At 39.4% G+C, this 20,895-nt stretch overlaps 1 protein-coding gene and 1 long non-coding RNA gene across 2 annotated transcripts; both read left to right on the top strand.

Annotated features, from left to right (window-relative positions):
• Positions 1 to 1,561: 1,561 nt before the first annotated feature.
• On the top strand, positions 1,562 to 7,827 carry LOC133570300 (H-2 class I histocompatibility antigen, alpha chain-like). Its single transcript, XM_061923144.1, has 5 exons — positions 1,562 to 1,724; positions 4,156 to 4,422; positions 5,210 to 5,464; positions 5,654 to 5,950; positions 7,589 to 7,827. The coding sequence occupies exons 1-5, from the start codon at positions 1,562 to 1,564 to the stop codon at positions 7,825 to 7,827; spliced, it is 1,221 nt and encodes a 406-aa protein (XP_061779128.1).
• Positions 7,828 to 8,340: 513 nt separating this feature from the next.
• On the top strand, positions 8,341 to 11,261 carry LOC133570158 (uncharacterized). Its single transcript, XR_009810057.1, has 3 exons — positions 8,341 to 8,522; positions 8,931 to 9,009; positions 9,126 to 11,261. It is a non-coding gene; the product is annotated as an uncharacterized lncRNA (long non-coding RNA).
• Positions 11,262 to 20,895: the final 9,634 nt, after the last annotated feature.

A 20,895-nucleotide genomic window follows, 5' to 3' on the forward strand; every position in this document is an offset into this window, starting at 1 on the left:
CCGTTAAAAAATTACCTGTGTGGGGCAAATGGCCCCCGGGCCGCACTTTGGACACTCCTGCACTAGAGCCTCCTTGGCCTTTGCAAATGCTCATCTGGACAAAGAAGAAGATTTCTGGTCTTGTGTTTAATGGTCAGGTGGAACATAAATTGAATTGCTTGGCCACAATGACGTATGCTTCATTTGGTGTAAAAAAAAAAGAAACTTCATCTCTAAGAACACCATTCCTACTGTCAAACACGGTGGTGGGAACCTAATGCTTTAGGGGTGTTTTTAAACTAATGGACCAGGGAACCTAATCACAGTAAACGGCACCATGAAACAAGAGCAATACATCGAGATTCTCAACAACAACATAAGGTAGTCTGCAGAGAACCTTGCCCTTGGACCCCAGTTGACATTTCAACACGACAATGACCCAAAACACACTGCAAAAGTGGTGAAGAAATAGTGAATCCAATGAAGAATCTGTGGAGGAAGCTAAAGATCAGGTTGATGGTAAGAAGACCCTCCAACCTGGAAGAGTTGGGGCTCATCGCTAAAGATAAATGGGTAAAAATACTAGTGGAGACATGCAAGAGCTGGTCAGCATTTATAGGAAGCGTTTGATCTCTGTAATAGCCCAAATATGGCTTTTTTTTTTTTTGATTATTGAGAAGGGTATTAATGATTTTGGACATGCCACTTTTTGTTCAAATGTAAATAAAAGCTGACAAACTTTACTTTCCACAATAACGCCTCGTGTATGTCGTTTTATTATCTTCTGGAAGACACCTGAGTCAGTTCCAATCAAGAAAAAAACTTGCTGGTTGAATAAAATTGACTTTATTTGCCAGGGGTATGAATACCTTTGGGCTCTACTGTATATATTTATATATATATATATATATATATATATATATATATATATATATATATATATATATATATATATATATATATATATATATATATATACTTACTGTATTATAACTGTTTATATTGCTTTTTTAATTAATTCTGGTATCATATTTGTAAATAATGTATCTGCCCTTTTGTTGTTGTGTTTTGTTGTTGTGTCCTCTAAGTATTGTCCCCCACAAGACTTCTTTTTTTCTTCTTTCTAAGTCCTCCTGTTGCACCAAACATTTAATGAGGTAAATACTAATAATGTAACAAGAGAAGTATCTCACACTTATCCTTTATAAAGTAAATCTGTACAGCAGATACATCATCCAGATCAGTACATTTTAATCTAAAAAAAAAAATAGTAAAGGACCCAGCTTTTCCCTTCTGCTAGCTGGTACTGGAGGTTCCAGTTGCCATCAGGGGCTGACTGGTCATGAACTGGACCTGCACGGTGATGGACCTGAATGGCCTCCAAACCTTCCCCTATCCTGCACCTCATCTCTGGGGTCACTTTTTAAACCTTCACTCCAGGTTGAGACTGTGCAGGATTATTTTGAAGATATTTACATTTAAAAAAAGTTTTAAAAACAACATTTTCCTCATGTCACATTTTGTATGTTCACAGTCCTGGGTGGCAGATATCTGACGTCAGGATAAGGGTGACAACACCAGAATGGGGAAGACACCAGGCTGCGAGAGGAGGAGCTTTCACAGGTATGACCTCCATCTACCGAGTGGTTTGCAAGTCTGTCAGACAACCTGCCAGAGGACAACAGACATCATGAATATGATTGTCTTCTTTCTTCTGGCCGTGCAAATGCACAGTGTGGTGTCAGGTAAGCCATTTTTCTTTACCACTTTGTCAACTTCTTTGTAACATTTGCTATTCTTATCTAACTTTATGTCATTAAAAACGGTTGTCATGTATATTGTCATAAATCTGCTAGTCATTGTCTTTTGACATCAATTTCATTGAATGAATATGAAGGACCTGAGTAGTCCTGAGTTCAATCCCGGGCTCGGGATCTTTCTGTGTGGAGTTTGCATGTTCTCCCTGTGACTGCGTGGGTTCCCTCCGGGTACTCCGGCTTCCTCCCACCTCCAAAGACATGCACCTGGGGATAGGTTGATTAACAACACTAAATGGTCCCTAGTGTGTGAATGTGAGTGTGGATGTTGTCTATCTGTGTTGGCCCTGTGATGAGTCGGCGACTTGTCCAGTGTGTACCCTGCCTTCCGCCCGGATGCAGCTGAGATAGGCCCCCGCCACCCCAAAAAGGGACAAGCGGTAGAAAATGGATGGATGGATGGATGGAATTGTTTGGTGAAACATATTAAAGCTTCAGCTTGACTATAGGAAGATGCTCCTTATTGCATTAGCCATGGGTGTCACCAGACAACTTTAATTGGGTATTGTATTACTGATGTCCCACCCCCCCACCCCCACCCTTGCCCCGCCAAAACAGAGCTAGATAGGGTGGCACTAAGAGGAGATAAGAAAGTGGGAGGTAAATTCTTAAGCTGAGTAGTAACAAGTTATTAGCAACTTTGTTTGAAAAAATTCCTTTGATTTTGTTGCTGCTGAGAATGCTAATCAGGGTGATGGAGAAGGACAGAGAGAAGGAGGAGGGAGTGAGTGGATGAGGGAAAGTGGGAGTGGTGGGGTTGAAACAAGTCAGGAAGGATGACAGCGACATGATGAGGCAGCAGTTTGAAGTTGAAGCATCCACAAAGGAGGAGGGGACATTAGTGACTTAAGGAAAGCATGATCGTCCCAAGCAAGTTAAAGGAGGTGTTTGCAACTTGATCACAGTGCATGCCAAACAACGCCCCCTAGTGACAGGACAGTAGACCCAGGCCTTATTTGATCACAGTATTTATTGTAGAATTCTTTATTGAAGAATTACCTGCAAGCAGTTTTAATTTGAAAAACAATAAAACACAAAAGCTTTGCAGTTTTATGTTTTGTATTTAGTTGAATTTTGTTTAACAAGTGGCAGCATTCATTTAGTGTAGCTTATTTTTACTCCTCCGGACATGTTTAATGGTATTACCGGTATTATTATCATCATTATTATAACTATTATTATTATTAATATTATTATACCATTTTCATTTTGAATATAAGAAACACGTAAACAAAATATTAACAAATACATAACCTACAGTATTTTAATTTCATTTAAAAAATAGGTATTCAGTATAATATTCTTTTTTCATTCTCCAATGGAAATGTGTCATAAATGTAACATATTTATTTACAAATGAAAATAGTAAAAAAAAATATTCAAACCCCATTTAAAAGAAAAAATATTTATATATTTTCCACATGTACAAACTCAACAAAACACAGATGAAGAGTGGATCTTCAGATCGACAGGCGGATCGGTGCAGCGTCTGCAGTGATGTGGACCCTGTATCGGTCCGTCATGGTGAAGAAGGAGCTAAGTAAAGGCAAAGCTCACAATTTACCGGTCGATCTAAGTCCCCATCCTCACCTATGGTCATGAGCTTTGGGTGATGACCCAAAGGACAAGATCACGGGTACAAGAATAGAATGGATGGAATAGAATGGACTTTATTGTCATTATATTTGCATATAACGAGATTAAGGACTCCAACTTAAGGTGCAGTAGTGGAAACAAATATGGAATAAAAATAAATCACACAAGTAGTAATAAAGATTAAAAAAATAGTAATTGAAATAAACAGACTACTATCCAATAAGAACAATAAGCAATCGTGTACAATATACAAAATACTGTACAAACAGCCGAAATGAGTTTCCTTTGCCGGGTGGCAGGACTCTCCCTTAGAGATACGGTGAGAAGCTCTGTCATTCAGGAGGAACTCAGAGTAAAGCTGCTGATCCTCCACATCGAGGAGCCAGATGATGTGGCTCAGGCATCTGATCAGAATGGCCCCATAACGCCTCCCTCGGGGGGTGTTTAGGACGCGTCCGACCAGTAGGAGACCACAGAGAAGACCCAGGTCACGATGGAGAGACTATGACTCCCAGCTGGCCTGGGAACGCCTCGAGATACCCCGGGAAGAGCTGGAAGAAAGTAGCTGGGGAGAGGGAAGTCTGTGCTTCTGTTCTAAGGTTGCTGCCCCCGCTACCCTACTTCAGATGAGCAAAATAAAAAGGATGGATGGATGGATGGATCTAGCAGTGCACATCAGGACTTGACTGAAAACTAAACTGCTTAAAAGATTGTTGAACATGAAATCCAATTTAAATAAATATGTTTTTTTTTTTTCTTTTAGTGAATCACTCTCTGCGGCATATCCAACTGGTGTACTATCGAGATTCAAAGCTCAAGCAGTATGTTGACGATGGTACTCTGGATGGCCAAGACATTTTCTTCTACAGGAGCAAGAACAGACAAGTAGAACCGGTTCAGGACTGGATGAGAAAAATCACAGCAGAAGATCCTCAGTACTGGCAGAGAGAGACCAAGAAGGCTGTTGTTCGTGAGCAGTTCCTCACAAACAGATTTGAAACTTATTTGAAGGATTTGAATCAAACTGAAGGTTTGTTTATGTTGAACTTTCAACTGTTAAGTTATGTTAGATGTTCTATTTTAATACTTTTTAATACGCACACATTACTTTGTGAAACGCACACGTTATTGTACATATATTTTGTCTCTGTCCATCCTAGAATGACCTATGAAAAAACATTATTTGTGTGTGTGTGTGTGTACTCGTGTGTGTGTGTGTATCTCTGTGTTATGGTGTTGAGGTTTTCCTTTGCTTTACAACACTTTGTGTTAGGAATTTGCAGGTTATGAATGACTCCTTCAATACTTGATACTAAATCATCTCAATTCACCCGTTCCCTTACTTATACCTGCTACTGCGAGCTAGATTAAAAAAGGTAACATGTCATTAATTGTGCAAAGCTACAAATCTGGTCCATGTCTTAAAACGGCTAATTTTTCTCCTTCCTGCCCAGGGGGAATCATAAGCTCAACAAAACCATTAATTCACTTGCTCATTTGGCAAGTTTCCCTGACTCGCTGAAGGCTCAAGTTTTACTGACTTAAGGTTACTTGGCAAACACTAAAATGTACTGATTTTACCGAGTTTCACTGACTCCCGAGTAGTTGATCAAGACTCGAGTCCAAGGGGGGAACTTGTTGCATATATGCAAGTTTCTGCACATGCCTTTGTGACGAGTAACTTAAGTGAAAGAAGTACCCCAATAGACACTTTAGTGAAAGAAGTACCCCAATAGACACTTTAGTGAGTGACTCATAAGAACTTGAGCCATTAAACAAATCAAGTTTCACATAACTATGTCTTGTTACTCTCTCAGGTGATCAAGTTGCTGTGTGGTTTTCTGGATGTAAATGGAATGATGAGACTGATGAGGTCACAGGTTGGTATATGGAAGACATGGAATTTACTGAAGACGAAAACCAAATGAAGAGATGGACCGCAGCAAAAGATCAAGGGGATCACATCAAACTGATCTGGGACGATGACGAAGCTCCCCCAGACACCTTCATGTTCGACAGTGAGGAGTGTCCTTCTTACTTGAAGATGCTTGTGAGCATCTTAACGAGAACAGGTAGAACCTCACCTTTTACTTTCACCTTTGTAACCATGTTAGCATGTTCTCTATAGCAACATTATTAGCATTACAAACTACACTCTCTTTATACTCTTCCTATTTTCTCCCTTTCCGTCCATATTTACTCCTCCCACACCTTCTCTCCATATTGTTCTCTGTTCATACATAACCTCACTTCCTGTGCAGAGCTTCCAAAGGTGTCCCTACTCCAGGAGACACCATCTTCTCCGGCCAGCTGCAACGCAACAGGTTTCTACCCCGACAAAGCCGTCATGTTTTGGAGGAAAGACGGCGAGAGGCTGCACGAGGGCGTGGACCACGGAGAAATGCTCCAAGACGGAACCTTCCAGATGTCTGTGGACCTGAACGTGACGGCCGACATGGAGGGCAAGTACGAATGTGTGTTTCAGCTGACTGGCGTCAAGGAGGACATCGTCACCGAGCTGGAGAGCAGAAGCATCCTGAGCAACGCGAGCGGTGAAGGTGAGAAAGACACATGTGGTTGATTGGCACATTGATGTAGATTAGGGGTGTAACCATTCATCCATAGAATGATCTATCAATTTATGTTCCTAAGATTCAACTCCATCGATCCGTGCTCGGCAGGTTGACCTTCCGCAAAATATATATTGCGCTAACATCGTTTTAAAAGGCAGTCAATCGATTTTATTGATACTAGGAAAAGAAAACATTGGATGTAAGAATGTCCGACTTTATATGAAGTTTAGAATTTGACAATGAGGATGTTAAATGTTACTCAAGTCTGTCTGCCGTCTGTGGCCATCAGTCATCAAAACAAAAAAGGCAGATACGTACGGTGGCCGGGAAACGTCAGAACAAATGCAAACGCCACAAAACAAAAACATAAAGCCGAAAGCCACAACACAACAACTTTCAGCCCAAAGCCACAACAAAAACAAACACCACAACACAATAACATGAAGCCATAACACAACTTTAAGCCACGGAGCAACTTTCGTCGACGGACCAAGTGGCCGAGGCGGGAGATTGAAAACGGTGGAATGAACATAGAGTGTTAGTGTTCATGAAAAAGAAAAAAAAGTTATTTATGACTGAAAAAGTTGTTGACTTTTCCAACTTTGTTCATAACACCGTTTTCAACTTTCTGCCTCAGCCATTGTGGTCCATCAATTCCTTCATGTCTTTTTAATTGTGTTTTGGCTTTTAGTTGTTGTGTTGTCGCATTTGTATTTGTTGTGGCTTTTGCAATCATGTTGTAGCTGAAAGTTGTTGTGTTGTGGCTTCGTGTTGTTGTGTTGTGGAGTTTGCATTTGTTGTGACCTTTTCTCGGCCTGTTTACTAAAATGATAGTAGTAGCAGATCAAACCACTGCTCATTTAACCTGAAATTTCTCAGGTTAATTTACTGTTAAATCAACCTGAAGAGATGTTGGTTGCACTTTATGTTTGATATTAATGGTGTATTATTTCATGTTGAAAAACAAAAGCAAACGTCAACAGGTAAATCTACAGTTGAAATTTTGGTTACTGTACTTTAGACAATTTCTTGAATGTAAAAAAAAAATATTTTTTTCTTAATTCATTCTAAAGTGTTGGTTGGACTTTATTTAAATAATATGTAAATGAATTGGCCATTACTTGTTGTTTACTTGCTTGTTTGTATGTATAATTCATTCATGCATGATTTCCTTACAAGAACGAACGGGAATATTGGAAACTTCACCTGCAGTGTCCAGTATCCAGTATTTATTTGACAGTCTCACTGCTTGACTTCTTTTTTGCTAAAAAGTTACTGCATTGATTTCTACTTACTTGAATCGTTTTGTATCGTATCGTTCTAAAAAAAAAAAATATCGTCCTTGAATTGTATCACCAACCACAAATTATGATTTTTATCAAATTGGTATTAAAACTAATCGTCACACCCCTAATGTAGATGTTTCTCATCAGAAGTCTAATTGTCCCTTACATTGATCCATGCTATGTAATTAGCACGTTACTGTTTCAGCTGCTATGTGGTGATGTACAACAGAATCTAGGTCCAGTTGTCAACCCCCACACGGACCAACAAACCCATTTATCAATTTATTTGTGTGAAGCACTTTTAACTTTGTGCTTGTTCATTCTACTTTCTATCCAGACCTCAATACAACCATCTCTGGTAATAACAGCCAAGCAACCTCACGGCCGACCACCATCACTATCAGACCAACAACCAGCGGTACTTCCAATGACAACCAAACTACTTTCTGGCCGAACACAACCATTGAAGCAACCACCCGACCCAGTCTCAACAACCCGGATGCCACCCCGCCAACTCCTGGTCACAGTAAGTCCACAGATCATCTGGAAGGTAAACAGACAAAGGGACAATTTTAGATTTTAGACTGTAAATATGAGACATTAAGTCCAGGCCTATGTATATTCTAAGTGGTTATTTAAACATGAGGAGCATCAGTTCAAATAAGATCTAATTCATATTTCATATATCAACTTGATTTATATATGACTATAGCTTTGTTTAACAGAAATGTTGCTGCACTAAAACATAGCAGTAAAAAAAATGGATATATTTTAATATTTCTGTTTTAAAAATACCAGTAAATGGAGTCATGGAATACTCCTTTTGAATGTTTCACCCTTAATGTGAGTCACCGTAATTCTAAAATAATTGTATAATCCTCCATCCTCTTCAGTCTCGTTTGTGGAATTTTTTTTAACACAGGAGTAAGAGAAACGTGCAGTTTTCAAAATAATTGTATATTGTCTGATTGTCTGTAAGGCCAAGAATGCTTTTATGCTGAGTTCTAACTGGGGATTGGATGAGTGCTAAAAGTCAAAATAATCATCTTACACTTAACTTTGTTATATTCTATGTCATGATGACAATGATTGATGTTTACATGCAAAGTAGTTATGAAGATTTCCTTGCCATGTTTTGTCAACCCAGTTATGCTTTTTGCTCTCAACAGAAAACTTGAGCGTCAAGGTCGCTGTTGTCACGGTGGGGGTCGTTGCTGGGGCTGTCCTTCTGTCGGCCATCATCTTTGGGATTGTCAAGCGTTACAGACACAGTGAGTTACATATCTTCTGTCTTTTTCTTGTCTTCTATTACTCAGCGCAGCATCACTCAACCTGTCAAACTGACCATTTCTGACCAGAAAACAGCCTTATTTTGTCTTCATTTTTCTATTTTAATAGTGTCCTGTAGTTTTCCCATCATGCAATTGTATTTTATTTTAATCCTCTCCGACAGCAAAACTACCAGAATGTCCCCTTATTTTCAGGTGACATCACGTGTACACACTTATCTTGCTGACTCATTAAGAGGAAGTAAGAGAGAAACATCAAGTTTCTAAGTCTCACCTCAAAGATCTCATGCAAGTGATGAGGAACCTTCTGGATGCACTTTCTTCACCATGAGTGAGGTGTTTGGTTAGCATGAGTAGCCAGCTAACAGTGCGTTTGTGTTTGTTCAACAGCTCACAGTACCTACTGGGAGACAATGACCATTAGGTTTACTCGGTCTGAGTCTGCGTGAGACACAGCAGCTGGCACACAGTGAGTTAACTTACAAGCACTGTTTGCATGTCCAAATGTTTTTGGACTCGGTGTGAAGATGATCTTTAACTTGGATTAACTTTTGTGGGTAATATGCTGTCATCTTCTTCCTCCAGGAACACAAAGATATCTCCATCCCTGAAGGACATCATCCCACATGGAGATGAGATGGAGATGTTCTTTGTTCCTATGATACATATACCTTATACTCACATTTTACTGTTACATCATGCAATGTCTTTTCTGGGTACTAAAAAAATTGAGATGAGATGAGATGAGACGGAGATGAGATGGAGATGTTCTTTGTTCATGATACATATACCTTATACTCATATTTTACTGTTACATCATGCAATGTCTTTTCTGGGTACTTAAAAAATGGAGATGAGATTGAGATGAGGTGGAGATGAGATGGAGATGTTCTTTGTTCCTTATGATACATATACCTTATACTCATAATTTACTGTTATATTATGCATTGTCTTTTCTGGGTACTTAAAAAATGGAGATGAGATGGAGATGAGATGGAGATGTTCTGTGTTCTTCATGATACATATACCTTATACTCATATTTTACTGTTACATCATGCACTGTCTTTTCTGGGCACTTAAAAAACCCGTTATGATCATATCAAAGTTTTGTCGTTTCAGATTGATTTAGGTCCTAATGTGTGTGTTGCTTTAAATGCAAACTAATAGTAGTGAAATCGCCGCTATTTATTGATGACAATCACATAGTGCCACATTTCTTTCAATAAATTAATTTGTTCATTCCGGCTCCAGAAGGAGGAAGAGTCAGAAAGTGATGTTGAGAAAAATACAAGAAGAGAACAAGATAAAGATTTAAGTTTTCACAGCACTAACTGAAAGCCAACTAAGATGAAAACTGTGAAATAAAAGTAAAACATAGTATATTTTTAACAGATATTACTTTAAATTAATTACAATATTGATATGCCAAAACATGGATTTGTCAAAATTTAAATCGAATGTTCTATTGGCAAACACACATTCAAAGCAGTACCATTGCAGTGTGACCACAGTGTTGTCACTTGATTGGTAGTTAAGTCATTTCATGGTTTTACCTTCGACCAGTAACCTTTAACAGTTAACGTTTTTTACCAGAGTGTTAAAAAGTGACATGTCTGCATTACTCCAGTGTCATTTATCGTCACATTTAAGATGTTTTATTTTTGGACTGGTAAGCTTTCTTAAAGAGAACTGCACTTTTTTGAGAATTTTGCCTATCATTCACAACCCTTATGAAACACATGACAATGAATGGATTTTTTTTTAAAAAAGCATTCCAACCCGTAAATAAACGTGAATAAAAGTCTACTTACAGTGGAGCCCAGTCCTCTATTCTGCCCATAAAACCCAAATAATAATTATCCAAAAACCGCCAACAATACCCCATTTACATTTCAATCCATCCATTTCCTACTGCTTGTCCCTTTCAGGGTTACGGGAGTGCTGGAACCTATCCCAGCTGCATTCGGGCGAAAGGCGGGGTACACCTTAGACAAGTCGCCACCTCATTGCAGGGCCAACACAGATAGACACATAACATTCACACACTTGGGACCATTTAGTGTTGCCAATCAACCTTTCCCAGGTGCATGTCTTTGGGGGTGGGAGGAAGCCGGAGTACCTGGAGGGAACCCACGCAGTCACGGGGCGAACATGCAAATTCCACACAGAAAGACCCCGAGCCCGGGAATCGAACCCAGGACCTTCATATTGTGAGGCACATGCACTACCCTGTTTCACTGTGCTGCCCCATTTACATTTTGTGACTTAAAAATTAACCAAATATTAGTGACATTGGTATTATAACGCAGACAAACTATTGATCACAAGATTGTGTGTAATGTTGACATGATCGACTGATCAGCTGCTTCCTCGTTTCCGTGCTCGTCAAACTTTATTGTAGATCATAAATCATGCCTCTCACCTGGATAAAATAAGGCTGAGGATGGTACACTATTTTAGACCAGGAAATGGCAAGAATGACACAAAAAGACGCTTGGTTTCCCCCACCTTTTCTTTGCAAAGACTATGAGTCATTCTTCATCTAACTCTAATCTCTCTAATCTAACTAGCCTCCATTGTAAGCGAACTTTTGATCGCATGTATTTAATATTTAGCATGCATAAAAATACATCTGTCATCATGTCTTTCATGATTGCGAATGATAGGCAAAATTCCGGAAAAAAAGTGCGGTTTCCCTTACAACTTGTATGAATAATCTTGAATGTGCATGTTAATATCTGTACCATTAAAAATGTTTTGATTGAAATTTCTGTTTCGTTGATTTCTGTTGTTTCCGATGTATAAGAAAAGATGAGAGGCAGCAATACATTATCTTCCATGATAATGAAGACATCCATCCATCTTATTTTACTGTATACCAGTAGGTTTACATTTATGTTCATCTTAGGGAACTCTCCTGAAGGAATCAATAAAGTACTATCTATCTATCCATCAATTCCTCCTCACCTAATCCTGGTTGTTGGTTGCAGATACAGCAGTCTGTCAGCAGTCCCTGTCTCTGATCACTTCCTCTAAGTTCACTCCCAAGGTCACTAAGGTGTTATTTCGTTAGTGGGACATAGTCCTCTAACTCCACTCCCAAGGTCGATAAGTTGTTATATCACTAGTGGGACATAGTCCTTAAAGCATGTCCTACACTGTAAGAAATGTTACCGTTTAATTACAGTAACCTACTGGCAGCTAATGGTTCCAGTATAAAACTGTTTTTCTACAGCACACATAATGTGATTTATCACTACAGTTTATTACTGTAAAAGGCATCACAGTACTGTGCTGTATCAAATATACGTTTCACAGCATAATACTGTCATCTGTTTAGCGGCATTACACTGTTATTTTAGTGTATCTACTGTAATATACATGACAGTTAATTACAGTAAAATAATTGTAAGTACTATAGACTGAGTTTTACAGTATAATGCCACTAGAAGTTAATGAGTTGAACTTTTAATTTTTCAAAATCAAAATGAATGAAATGACTGGAGAAATGGCCTTGCAAGTTTATGCTTTTATTAACCAATTATTTTAAAGCGCATCAAATACATTCAATGTACATTTAGTGCATTCTTCAGTGAAGCATTTTATCTATTAGAACAATGTTAAGCAACTATAGCATCAGAACAGTCCATAGAACTAGATAATCAAAATGAAAATGTCCATTTAGATATCTCCTCACCAGGACACACCCACACCCCCAAACATAGTGCCTCTGTTGCACCATCCGAGAGAGCACACACATTTTAAGAAAACATTTTAACATTTAAAACAATGTTAAGCAACTCCTGCAATCTGAACAAACAATGGCATCAGAGAACATGGTTGTACATCCAGATAACAATCAAAACGATCAAAATGAAGATGTCCATTTAGATATGATGGTAACATCCCCCCCACACCCACCTCCATACATAGTGCCTCTGTTTCACCATCAGAGAGGGCACACACATTTTCAACGAACATTTTAACATTTAGAACAAAACATAAGTTAGGATCATGTGCAATAGAAACATTTGTAAAACAAAACTGAACAGCAGAATTGACTAAACTAACTAAACAGGACATACCCAGTGTTCAGTTGTCGACTTCATTTCAAACTGGAGACAAATAACTGAACACGAGTCCAGTGTTTAGTTGTCGGCTACATAAAGCCCCACTCAAAGTCTGAGATTCTTTATAAGGGTGGCTAAGTGAGGATTTACAGTTGCTGCCTTTTTCTGGACCAGCTTCCCGGTCTTCTTGGACACCACCTTTCCCTGGCTAGCCTTTGTTCCCCTCTCAGGGTTAATGTCAATGAATCGCTTAAAAAACAGAGAAAGCATATAAGATATTCTGTTGTGATTGAAGATTACTTGCAGTCGATACAGAACTCCCCTCACATTGTTAATTTATGAATATGCACTGCACAAATATTCATATCAATTTGAGGATATATGTGAGCCTATACCATAACCACAGCTGAAGATGAGTGAATGCTCTAAAACCCATGAGTAAAAATTCAGAGAGGAAGGCAATGCTAAAGCCTCCCCAATCCCTCTCTCTATTTATGTATTTCTCTCCGTCTATCCTCTGCCATCTCTTGATAGCACATTTATAATTCCTTCATTGGCAGACAAAACAATGTAATGACATTGTGTATCTGGCATATTACTGCATAGGAGCATGCAACATGGATACTTCTTAGACACGTTTACATATTTACCTCTGCCTAGGAGGTTATGTTTTTGTTGATGTTAGTGCATTTGCAAAATATGGAAACAGCTCAAACGTATTTTGATCATATATTCGCACAAATCAAATCAACTTTATTTATAAAGCACATTTAAAATTTACCACAGGGGTAGCCAAAGTGCTGTACAATGGACAGGTTAAAAGATAAAACGAGTACCGAGCAAACACAACACAACACAAACAGAACACGATAAAAAATAAATAAATAAAATAGAATAAATAAAAACAGGTTCACAGCAGGTGTATTATGGGGCGCCATTGCAGGATGGATATCACTCAGTGTTAAAAGCCATGGAATAAAAGTATGTTTTTAAGAGAGATTTAAAAACAGGAAGAGAGGAGGCTTGTCTAACACTCAGGGGTAGGTCGTTCCAGAGCTTGGGAGCAGCAACGGCGAAAGCTCTGTCACTTCTAAGCTTCAGCCTTGTGTCAGGGACCGTCAGTAGCAGCTGATCGGCTGATCTTAAGGATCGGGTGGGGCAGTAAGGCTGAAGGAGGTCTGAGAGATAGGTTGGCGCGAGGTTGTTTAGACATTTAAAAACAAATAAAAGGAGTTTAAAATGTATTCGATAACGCACAGGGAGCCAGTGAAGGGACGCTAAAATAGGGGTGATGTGCTCACGTCTGCGGGTCTGTGTTAGCAGACGAGCAGCAGAGTTCTGCACGAGCTGCAGGCGGGCGAGGGAGGCCTGGCTAATGCCTACATACAGGGCATTACAGTAGTCAAGACGAGTCGAGATAAAAGCGTGGATTAATTTCTCAAGATCATGTCCTGATAGAAGCGGTTTCACTTTCGCTATTTGGCGTAATTGATAAAAGCTTTTTTGTACGACACTGCTGATTTGTTTTTCGAATTTAAAATCTGAGTCGAACTTTACTCCCAGGTTTGTGACACAGTCGCTGAGATACGGGGTCAGATTGCCGAGGTCAACGTTGGGGGAGGGAGAGCGACTTGGACCGAACAACATAACTTCTGTTTTATCTTCATTTAGGCTCAGGAAGTTAGCTGAAAGCCAGACTTTGATGTCGTGCAGGCAGTCAATAAGACGTTGAACCGTGTTATTTTGTGCCATGGGAAAATAAATCTGGCAATCATCGGCGTAAAAATGAAATGCAATACTGTACTTCCTAAAAATAGAACCAAGGGGGAGAAGGTAAAGCGCAAATAAAATTGGGGCAAGGATTGAGCCCTGGGGGACCCCATGTGGTAAAGGAGCTGTGGAAGACATAAAACTGTCTACTTTTACACAAAAACTCCTGTCGGTTAGGTACGACCGGAAACAGTTGAGGGCGGCGCCCTTAATGCCCACACAGTTCTCAAGACGAGTGATTAAGGTGGCGTGGTCGACGGTGTCGAACGCAGCAGACAGATCTAAAAGCACCAGGACAACATATTTACCAGAATCAGTTGACAGGAGGATATCGTTAAAAACTTTTAGAAGCGCTGACTATGTGCTGTGGAGGGCTTTAAAACCGGACTGGAACAGCTCAGTGATACCATTATCCTCTAAGAAGGGCAACAACTGACTGTAGACAACCTTCTCTAATATTTTGGAAATGTATGGAAGATTAGAGATAGGTCTGAGGTTAGAGAGGAGAGAGGGGTCGAGGCTTGGTTTTTTAAGTAGAGGTCGTACCACTGCATGTTTAAACTCTACTGGAACTATTCCAGAAGAGAGGCTACTATTGATAATGTTAAGGACACTTGATCCAATAGCAGCAAGTACCTCCTTAAACAGGCGAGATGGGAGGGCATCTGCAGGAGAACCAGAGGGCTTCATATGACTAACTGTGTCACTTAAAAAAGAAAAGGACACCGGCTCAAACTGATGGAAAACAGAAGAGAAATGCAGGGGAACAGAAGGGTCATATGAAGGCTGAGATAAACTGGCTCTAGTTGACACAATTTTGTCAGTGAAAAAATTGAGACAATTTTCACAGAATTCAAAAGAAGCATCAAAACCAACAGATTTGGGAGCATCAATGACAGTGTTAATAGTTTTAAACAGAACTCTGGGGTTGTTACAGTTAGAAGATATAATCTGAGATAGATATACAGGTAAAAGCCAGTAAATTAGAATATTTTGAAAAACTTGATTTATTTCAGTAATTGCATTCAAAAGGTGTAACTTGAACATTATATTTATTCATTGCACACAGACTGATGCATTCAAATGTTTATTTCATTTAATTTTGATGATTTGAAGTGGCAACAAATGAAAATCCAAAATTCCGTGTGTCACAAAATTAGAATATTACTTAAGGCTAATACAAAAAAGGGATTTTTAGAAATATTGGCCAACTGAAAAGTATGAAAATGAAAAATATGAGCATGTACAATACTCAATACTTGGTTGGAGCTCCTTTTGCCTCAATTACTGCGTTAATGCGGCGTGGCATGGAGTCGATGAGTTTCTGGCACTGCTCAGGTTTTATGAGAGCCCAGGTTGCTCTGATAGTGGCCTTCAACTCTTCTGCGTTTTTGGGTCTTGCATTCTGCATCTTCCTTTTCACAATGCCCCACAGATTTTCTATGGGGCTAAGGTCAGGGGAGTTGGCGGGCCAATTTAGAACAGAAATACCATGGTCCGTAAACCAGGCACGGGTAGATTTTGCGCTGTGTGCAGGCGCCAAGTCCTGTTGGAACTTGAAATCTCCATCTCCATAGAGCAGGTCAGCAGCAGGAAGCATGAAGTGCTCTAAAACTTGCTGGTAGACGGCTGCGTTGACCCTGGATCTCAGGAAACAGAGTGGACCGACACCAGCAGATGACATGGCACCCCAAACCATCACTGATGGTGGAAACTTTACACTAGACTTCAGGCAACGTGGATCCTGTGCCTCTCCTGTCTTCCTCCAGACTCTGGGACCTCGATTTCCAAAGGAAATGCAAAATTTGCATGGTTGGGTGATGGTTTGGGGTGCCATGTCATCTGCTGGTGTCGGTCCACTCTGTTTCCTGAGATCCAGGGTCAACGCAGCCGTCTACCAGCAAGTTTTAGAGCACTTCATGCTTCCTGCTGCTGACCTGCTCTATGGAGATGGAGATTTCAAGTTCCAACAGGACTTGGCGCCTGCACACAGCGCAAAATCTACCCGTGCCTGGTTTACGGACCATGGTATTTCTGTTCTAAATTGGCCCGCCAACTCCCCTGACCTTAGCCCCATAGAAAATCTGTGGGGTATTGTGAAAAGGAAGATGCAGAATGCCAGACCCAAAAACGCAGAAGAGTTGAAGGCCACTATCAGAGCAACCTGGGCTCTCATAACACCTGAGCAGTGCCAGAAACTCATCGACTCCATGCCACGCCGCATTAACGCAGTAATTGAGGCAAAAGGAGCTCCAACCAAGTATTGAGTATTGTACATGCTCATATTTTTCATTTTCATACTTTTCAGTTGGCCAACATTTCTAAAAATCCCTTTTTTGTATTAGCCTTAAGTAATATTCTAATTTTGTGACACACGGAATTTTGGATTTTCATTTGTTGCCACTTCAAATCATCAAAATTAAATGAAATAAACATTTGAATGCATCAGTCTGTGTGCAATGAATAAATATAATGTACAAGTTACACCTTTTGAATGCAATTACTGAAATAAATCAAGTTTTTCAAAATATTCTAATTTATTGGCTTTTACCTGTATATTCATTTCTGCTTTTACAGTCATCTGAAAGGAAAACAGGCTTTCTTTAAAAATGGCAAAGGACACAAGATGGGTATCCAGATAAAGAACAGATTGTTAGATTTTGGTGGAAACCCAGATCACTGTCTGGATCCAGTATTTTCTTTTTAAGGATTCTGCCAGAGACCCCACTGTTATAAGCTGTGATAGAGGCTAAGAGCCAGAAGGAGTACCCAGCGCACTAGAAAATAATTTCCTAACTAAGGTCATATCTGGACACACCAAAATGTCGCTGCCAGTGACCCTATTGTGGTGGTCTGCACTCTCCACATTATTTTCTAGTTTGTTATGTAGTGTTTTGGAAACTTACCTACTGTAATACAACTTAATCTGTTGTTATGCATGCCAAAAAAACAACAACAAAAGGCACGGTATCAAAAGAGGGAGGGCAGAGACAGATTCATTCTCTTCACCTGGCTTTATGTCCATGTCAAAGCACAACCCGCCTCATTTTGGTAACCATGTTGGTTGACTGGATTGTTCAGACTGGTTGGAACAAGTTGCACAAAGATGAGGTAGCTGTGGTTTGAGATGCTGATATGTTTGACAGACAGTCTGGTGGCCAGAAAGAATTACTCTGGATCAAAAAACATAATGTGTTAATAATTCATTCACACTGAATCCAGCATCACACTTTGGATGAACATGCCATCTTCAACTTGCTATCAAAAGAAACATGTGCATACCTGCCAACTATTGAAATCAGAAAAACCTAGTAGCCAGGGTCCAGGGGCCGCAGGCCCCGGTAGGTCCAGGACAAAGTCCTGGTGGGGGGTTCCTTCACCCCCCGACGCAAAATGATTATTAGCATTCAGACAGGTTAAAATGTTGCTAAAACCATCACTTTTCTATCAGTCACAGTGACTTTTCAAAACAAAAATATTACAGCAAAAATCATATGGGTTGATTGACATGTTTATTCTGTAAACTAACTTCAATAGTTTGAAATTATTTTGACAGTTAATGCCAGTTATCCTGTCAACCTTTCACAAGACTTCAATTTGTTAATTGAAAGTATAAACAGTATAAACACTTTTTACAGTAAACAAATGGTAAAACAGTACTAAACAATTCCATTAAAAAAAAAAATTGGTGTCATTATTAACTTTCTGTCCAAGCTTGTATAATCTACTGCCTTGTTCAATTGTAAAAAATATTCTGTGCCTAAAATTCACATTTCTATCACAATTATCATACTGTAAACATGGTAAGCTAACTTCATTAAAATTAATAGTCTCGTCAATAGCATGGAATTACAATTCAAATGTAGTTTTTTTGTAAGCCTTTCAAAAGAATTCAAAATATGAAAAATTAATGAAAATTAATTTAAGCCATCAGACACTTGAAAAGTGGCACATCACATCTCTAATGTAATCATTTTAACTTTTCAACAGAAATAGCACTGCAAAAATATTAAGGACATACTTCTGTATTTTGGTAGTTATGCTGTCAACATTTAACAAGATTTCTTCAACTTGGACTTGAAACCATAAATAGTATAAACACTTTTAACAGTATAACAGTACTAAACAATTCCAATAGATAACATTGGTGTCATTACCTTTTTGTTTGCTCAATTATTGCCTCCGTAAATAAAACTTCGGCATTTATCACATCCAAAGAATCTGTTTGGGCGACGAAAAACGTTGAAAGTTTTCCACTTGTATCGCTAGCAACGGCATTAGACTTGTGTTTTTTTGTCCCAACGTGGTCTTTTACATTGCTAATTCCTCCGTGTCCGATCGAAAAATCTTGTCTGCACAAGGTGCAATTCGCCTAGTTTTCACCCTTTTTGGAACGGATAATTATTCCCGGATAGGCTTTTGAATATTCTTCACGGAATGACTGCAGTTTTCTTTTCGGTTTAAGACTCGTATGCGATTTTTCTCCGGCTGATTCCATGATCGTTCGCTCGTTTGGAAACAATGGCCTCGTGCTTGGCAGCGGTGCTATAAATAGCCTCGCGTGTGGCATTCGGAATGGCTCGATAGGAAGTTACGGGAATCAGTGTCGATTGTCATTGATGTTACGCGATTTTGTGAATAAAACTTTAAAAAAATTATTATTTTTTAATTAATGAAAAACCGTATTTTTTATCACTGCAACCGTAACCCGGAATAGGTTGATGAAAACCGTACTAATTACGGGAAAACCGGAGTAGTTGGCAGGTATGCATGTGTAATAAGAAGGTCCACAAAGGAACAGAAGAGTCATTGATTTAAGGCACAAAATTGGGGAAATGACAAGTCAAATTCCTGAACAGAGGTGAGAAAGGGGGCAAAATATCCTAACAGTATTTAACAGTATCAAGAGGATTTACCTTTGAACAAATTCCAATGTCTGAGCACCTTCCTTTTGGTATCCCAAGTTGAACACATAGTAGGTGGCAAGAAGGGCAGCAAGCCCTGAGATGAAGCTAGGTTGGACGCCTTCGCAGATGACATCACCTTCCATGCTGATCATCCAACGTTTTATTGTGACTTTGTCACCAGCAACTGGTACAGTCAAGAAATGCAGTTTATGTTCCTAAACAGTATCCAATATGGGTAGCATTTTAAAGGTATTTGGAATGGCCACCTCACACCCAAGAATATATCGCTCTCTCTTTACTCTGTTTACATCTAGTCTCCTAAGGTGTACTGCTGCAAATCATTACTTTCCAATGTTCGGAATGACAAAAACAACGATACAAATACATCCGCAGGAGAGCAGAGTATACATACGTTTAGGACAAAACAGACTTATGTTCTGCGCTCCATGAGACACTTACCCAGCAGTATCAGTCGTGGACTGGTCGGGAGGGTCAGTGTCCGCTCCACATCGGCTGCAGTGGCAGACATCTGTAGAAAAAATAGGTCACCATGATGACTTGTGACAAAATATAACATGGCAGTTGGGAGCATCATTTAATTATAATGTGAGAACACAATATTTCTGCATAATTTGGTGGGTAAGAGATTGAAAAACAATAACAAAAAAACATTGAATTTTAGAATATTTATAATAGTAATTTAGAGGTTGGTATGCTTTTATAGCTTAATAGTGCTAAACTTACATCTGCAAGGAGTATCAGTGCATCTCTTCTTTCATCAAAATAGGCCATCAACAGCTGGATGATACGAAGAGTCAACTCCCCATCTTCATCCACAGGAAGGGTAGACTGAGCATTATGGTTCTTAGCTTTAGGACAAACAAGACTTTTGTTCTGCGCTCCATGAAACACTTACCCAGCAGTATCAGTCGTGGACTGGTCAGGAGGGTCAGTGTCCGCTCCACATCGGCTGCAGTGGCAGACAACTGTAGAAAAAATAGGTCACCATGATGACTTGAGACAAAATATAACATGGAAGTTGGGAGCATCATTTAATTAAGACCTCCATGTCTTCATAGCAGGAATATCCTGAATTCTCAAGTTGCATATCACAATAGTCATCATCAGTGTTAATAACACAGGAGCTGCTTGGATTTGCTATTCAGCAAGTCAAACTTGGTTCAGTGTAGCCGTAGTGCTTCCTTGACACGTGCGATGTGAAAGTAAACTTGACTGTAAATCTTTTTTCACATTGACTGAAGGGGCACGTAACTGTCCTACCTTCGGTAATATGACTTTTCATATGCAGGAGAAGGCCCCGTATATCATCGCACTTCGCGCTACATGAAACAATATTACAAGGTAAACCTTCTGCGCTATACAGATCAGTCCTACTCTTGCCATATTTACTGTATGACGACGGCTGTGAGTTTTGAAGGCTGAGAAGTTGGAAAAAACTCTTGTGCATTTAGGGAAAGCACACTTAAACGATGCATTAGGCATACAACTATGACTTCGCATGTGTGTAACATACGCAAATACATTGCTGCAAGTCGTAGCACATATGTTGCAAGTTATCATCTTTTTCAGATGACTATGACATTATA

The sequence above is a fragment of the Nerophis lumbriciformis genome, linkage group LG27 (genome assembly GCF_033978685.3).
Source record: "Nerophis lumbriciformis linkage group LG27, RoL_Nlum_v2.1, whole genome shotgun sequence".
Lineage (NCBI taxonomy): Eukaryota > Metazoa > Chordata > Actinopteri > Syngnathiformes > Syngnathidae > Nerophis > Nerophis lumbriciformis.

Excerpts from the sequence above, each read along its gene's own strand:
- LOC133570300 (XM_061923144.1), top strand. The coding sequence starts at position 1,562 with ATGGGGAAGACACCAGGCTGCGAGAGGAGGAGCTTTCACAGGTATGAC. Across the intron at positions 1,725-4,155 it reads AATGCACAGTGTGGTGTCAG|TGAATCACTCTCTGCGGCAT; the intron begins GTAAGCCATTTT and ends TTTTTCTTTTAG. Across the intron at positions 4,423-5,209 it reads GGATTTGAATCAAACTGAAG|GTGATCAAGTTGCTGTGTGG; the intron begins GTTTGTTTATGT and ends TTACTCTCTCAG.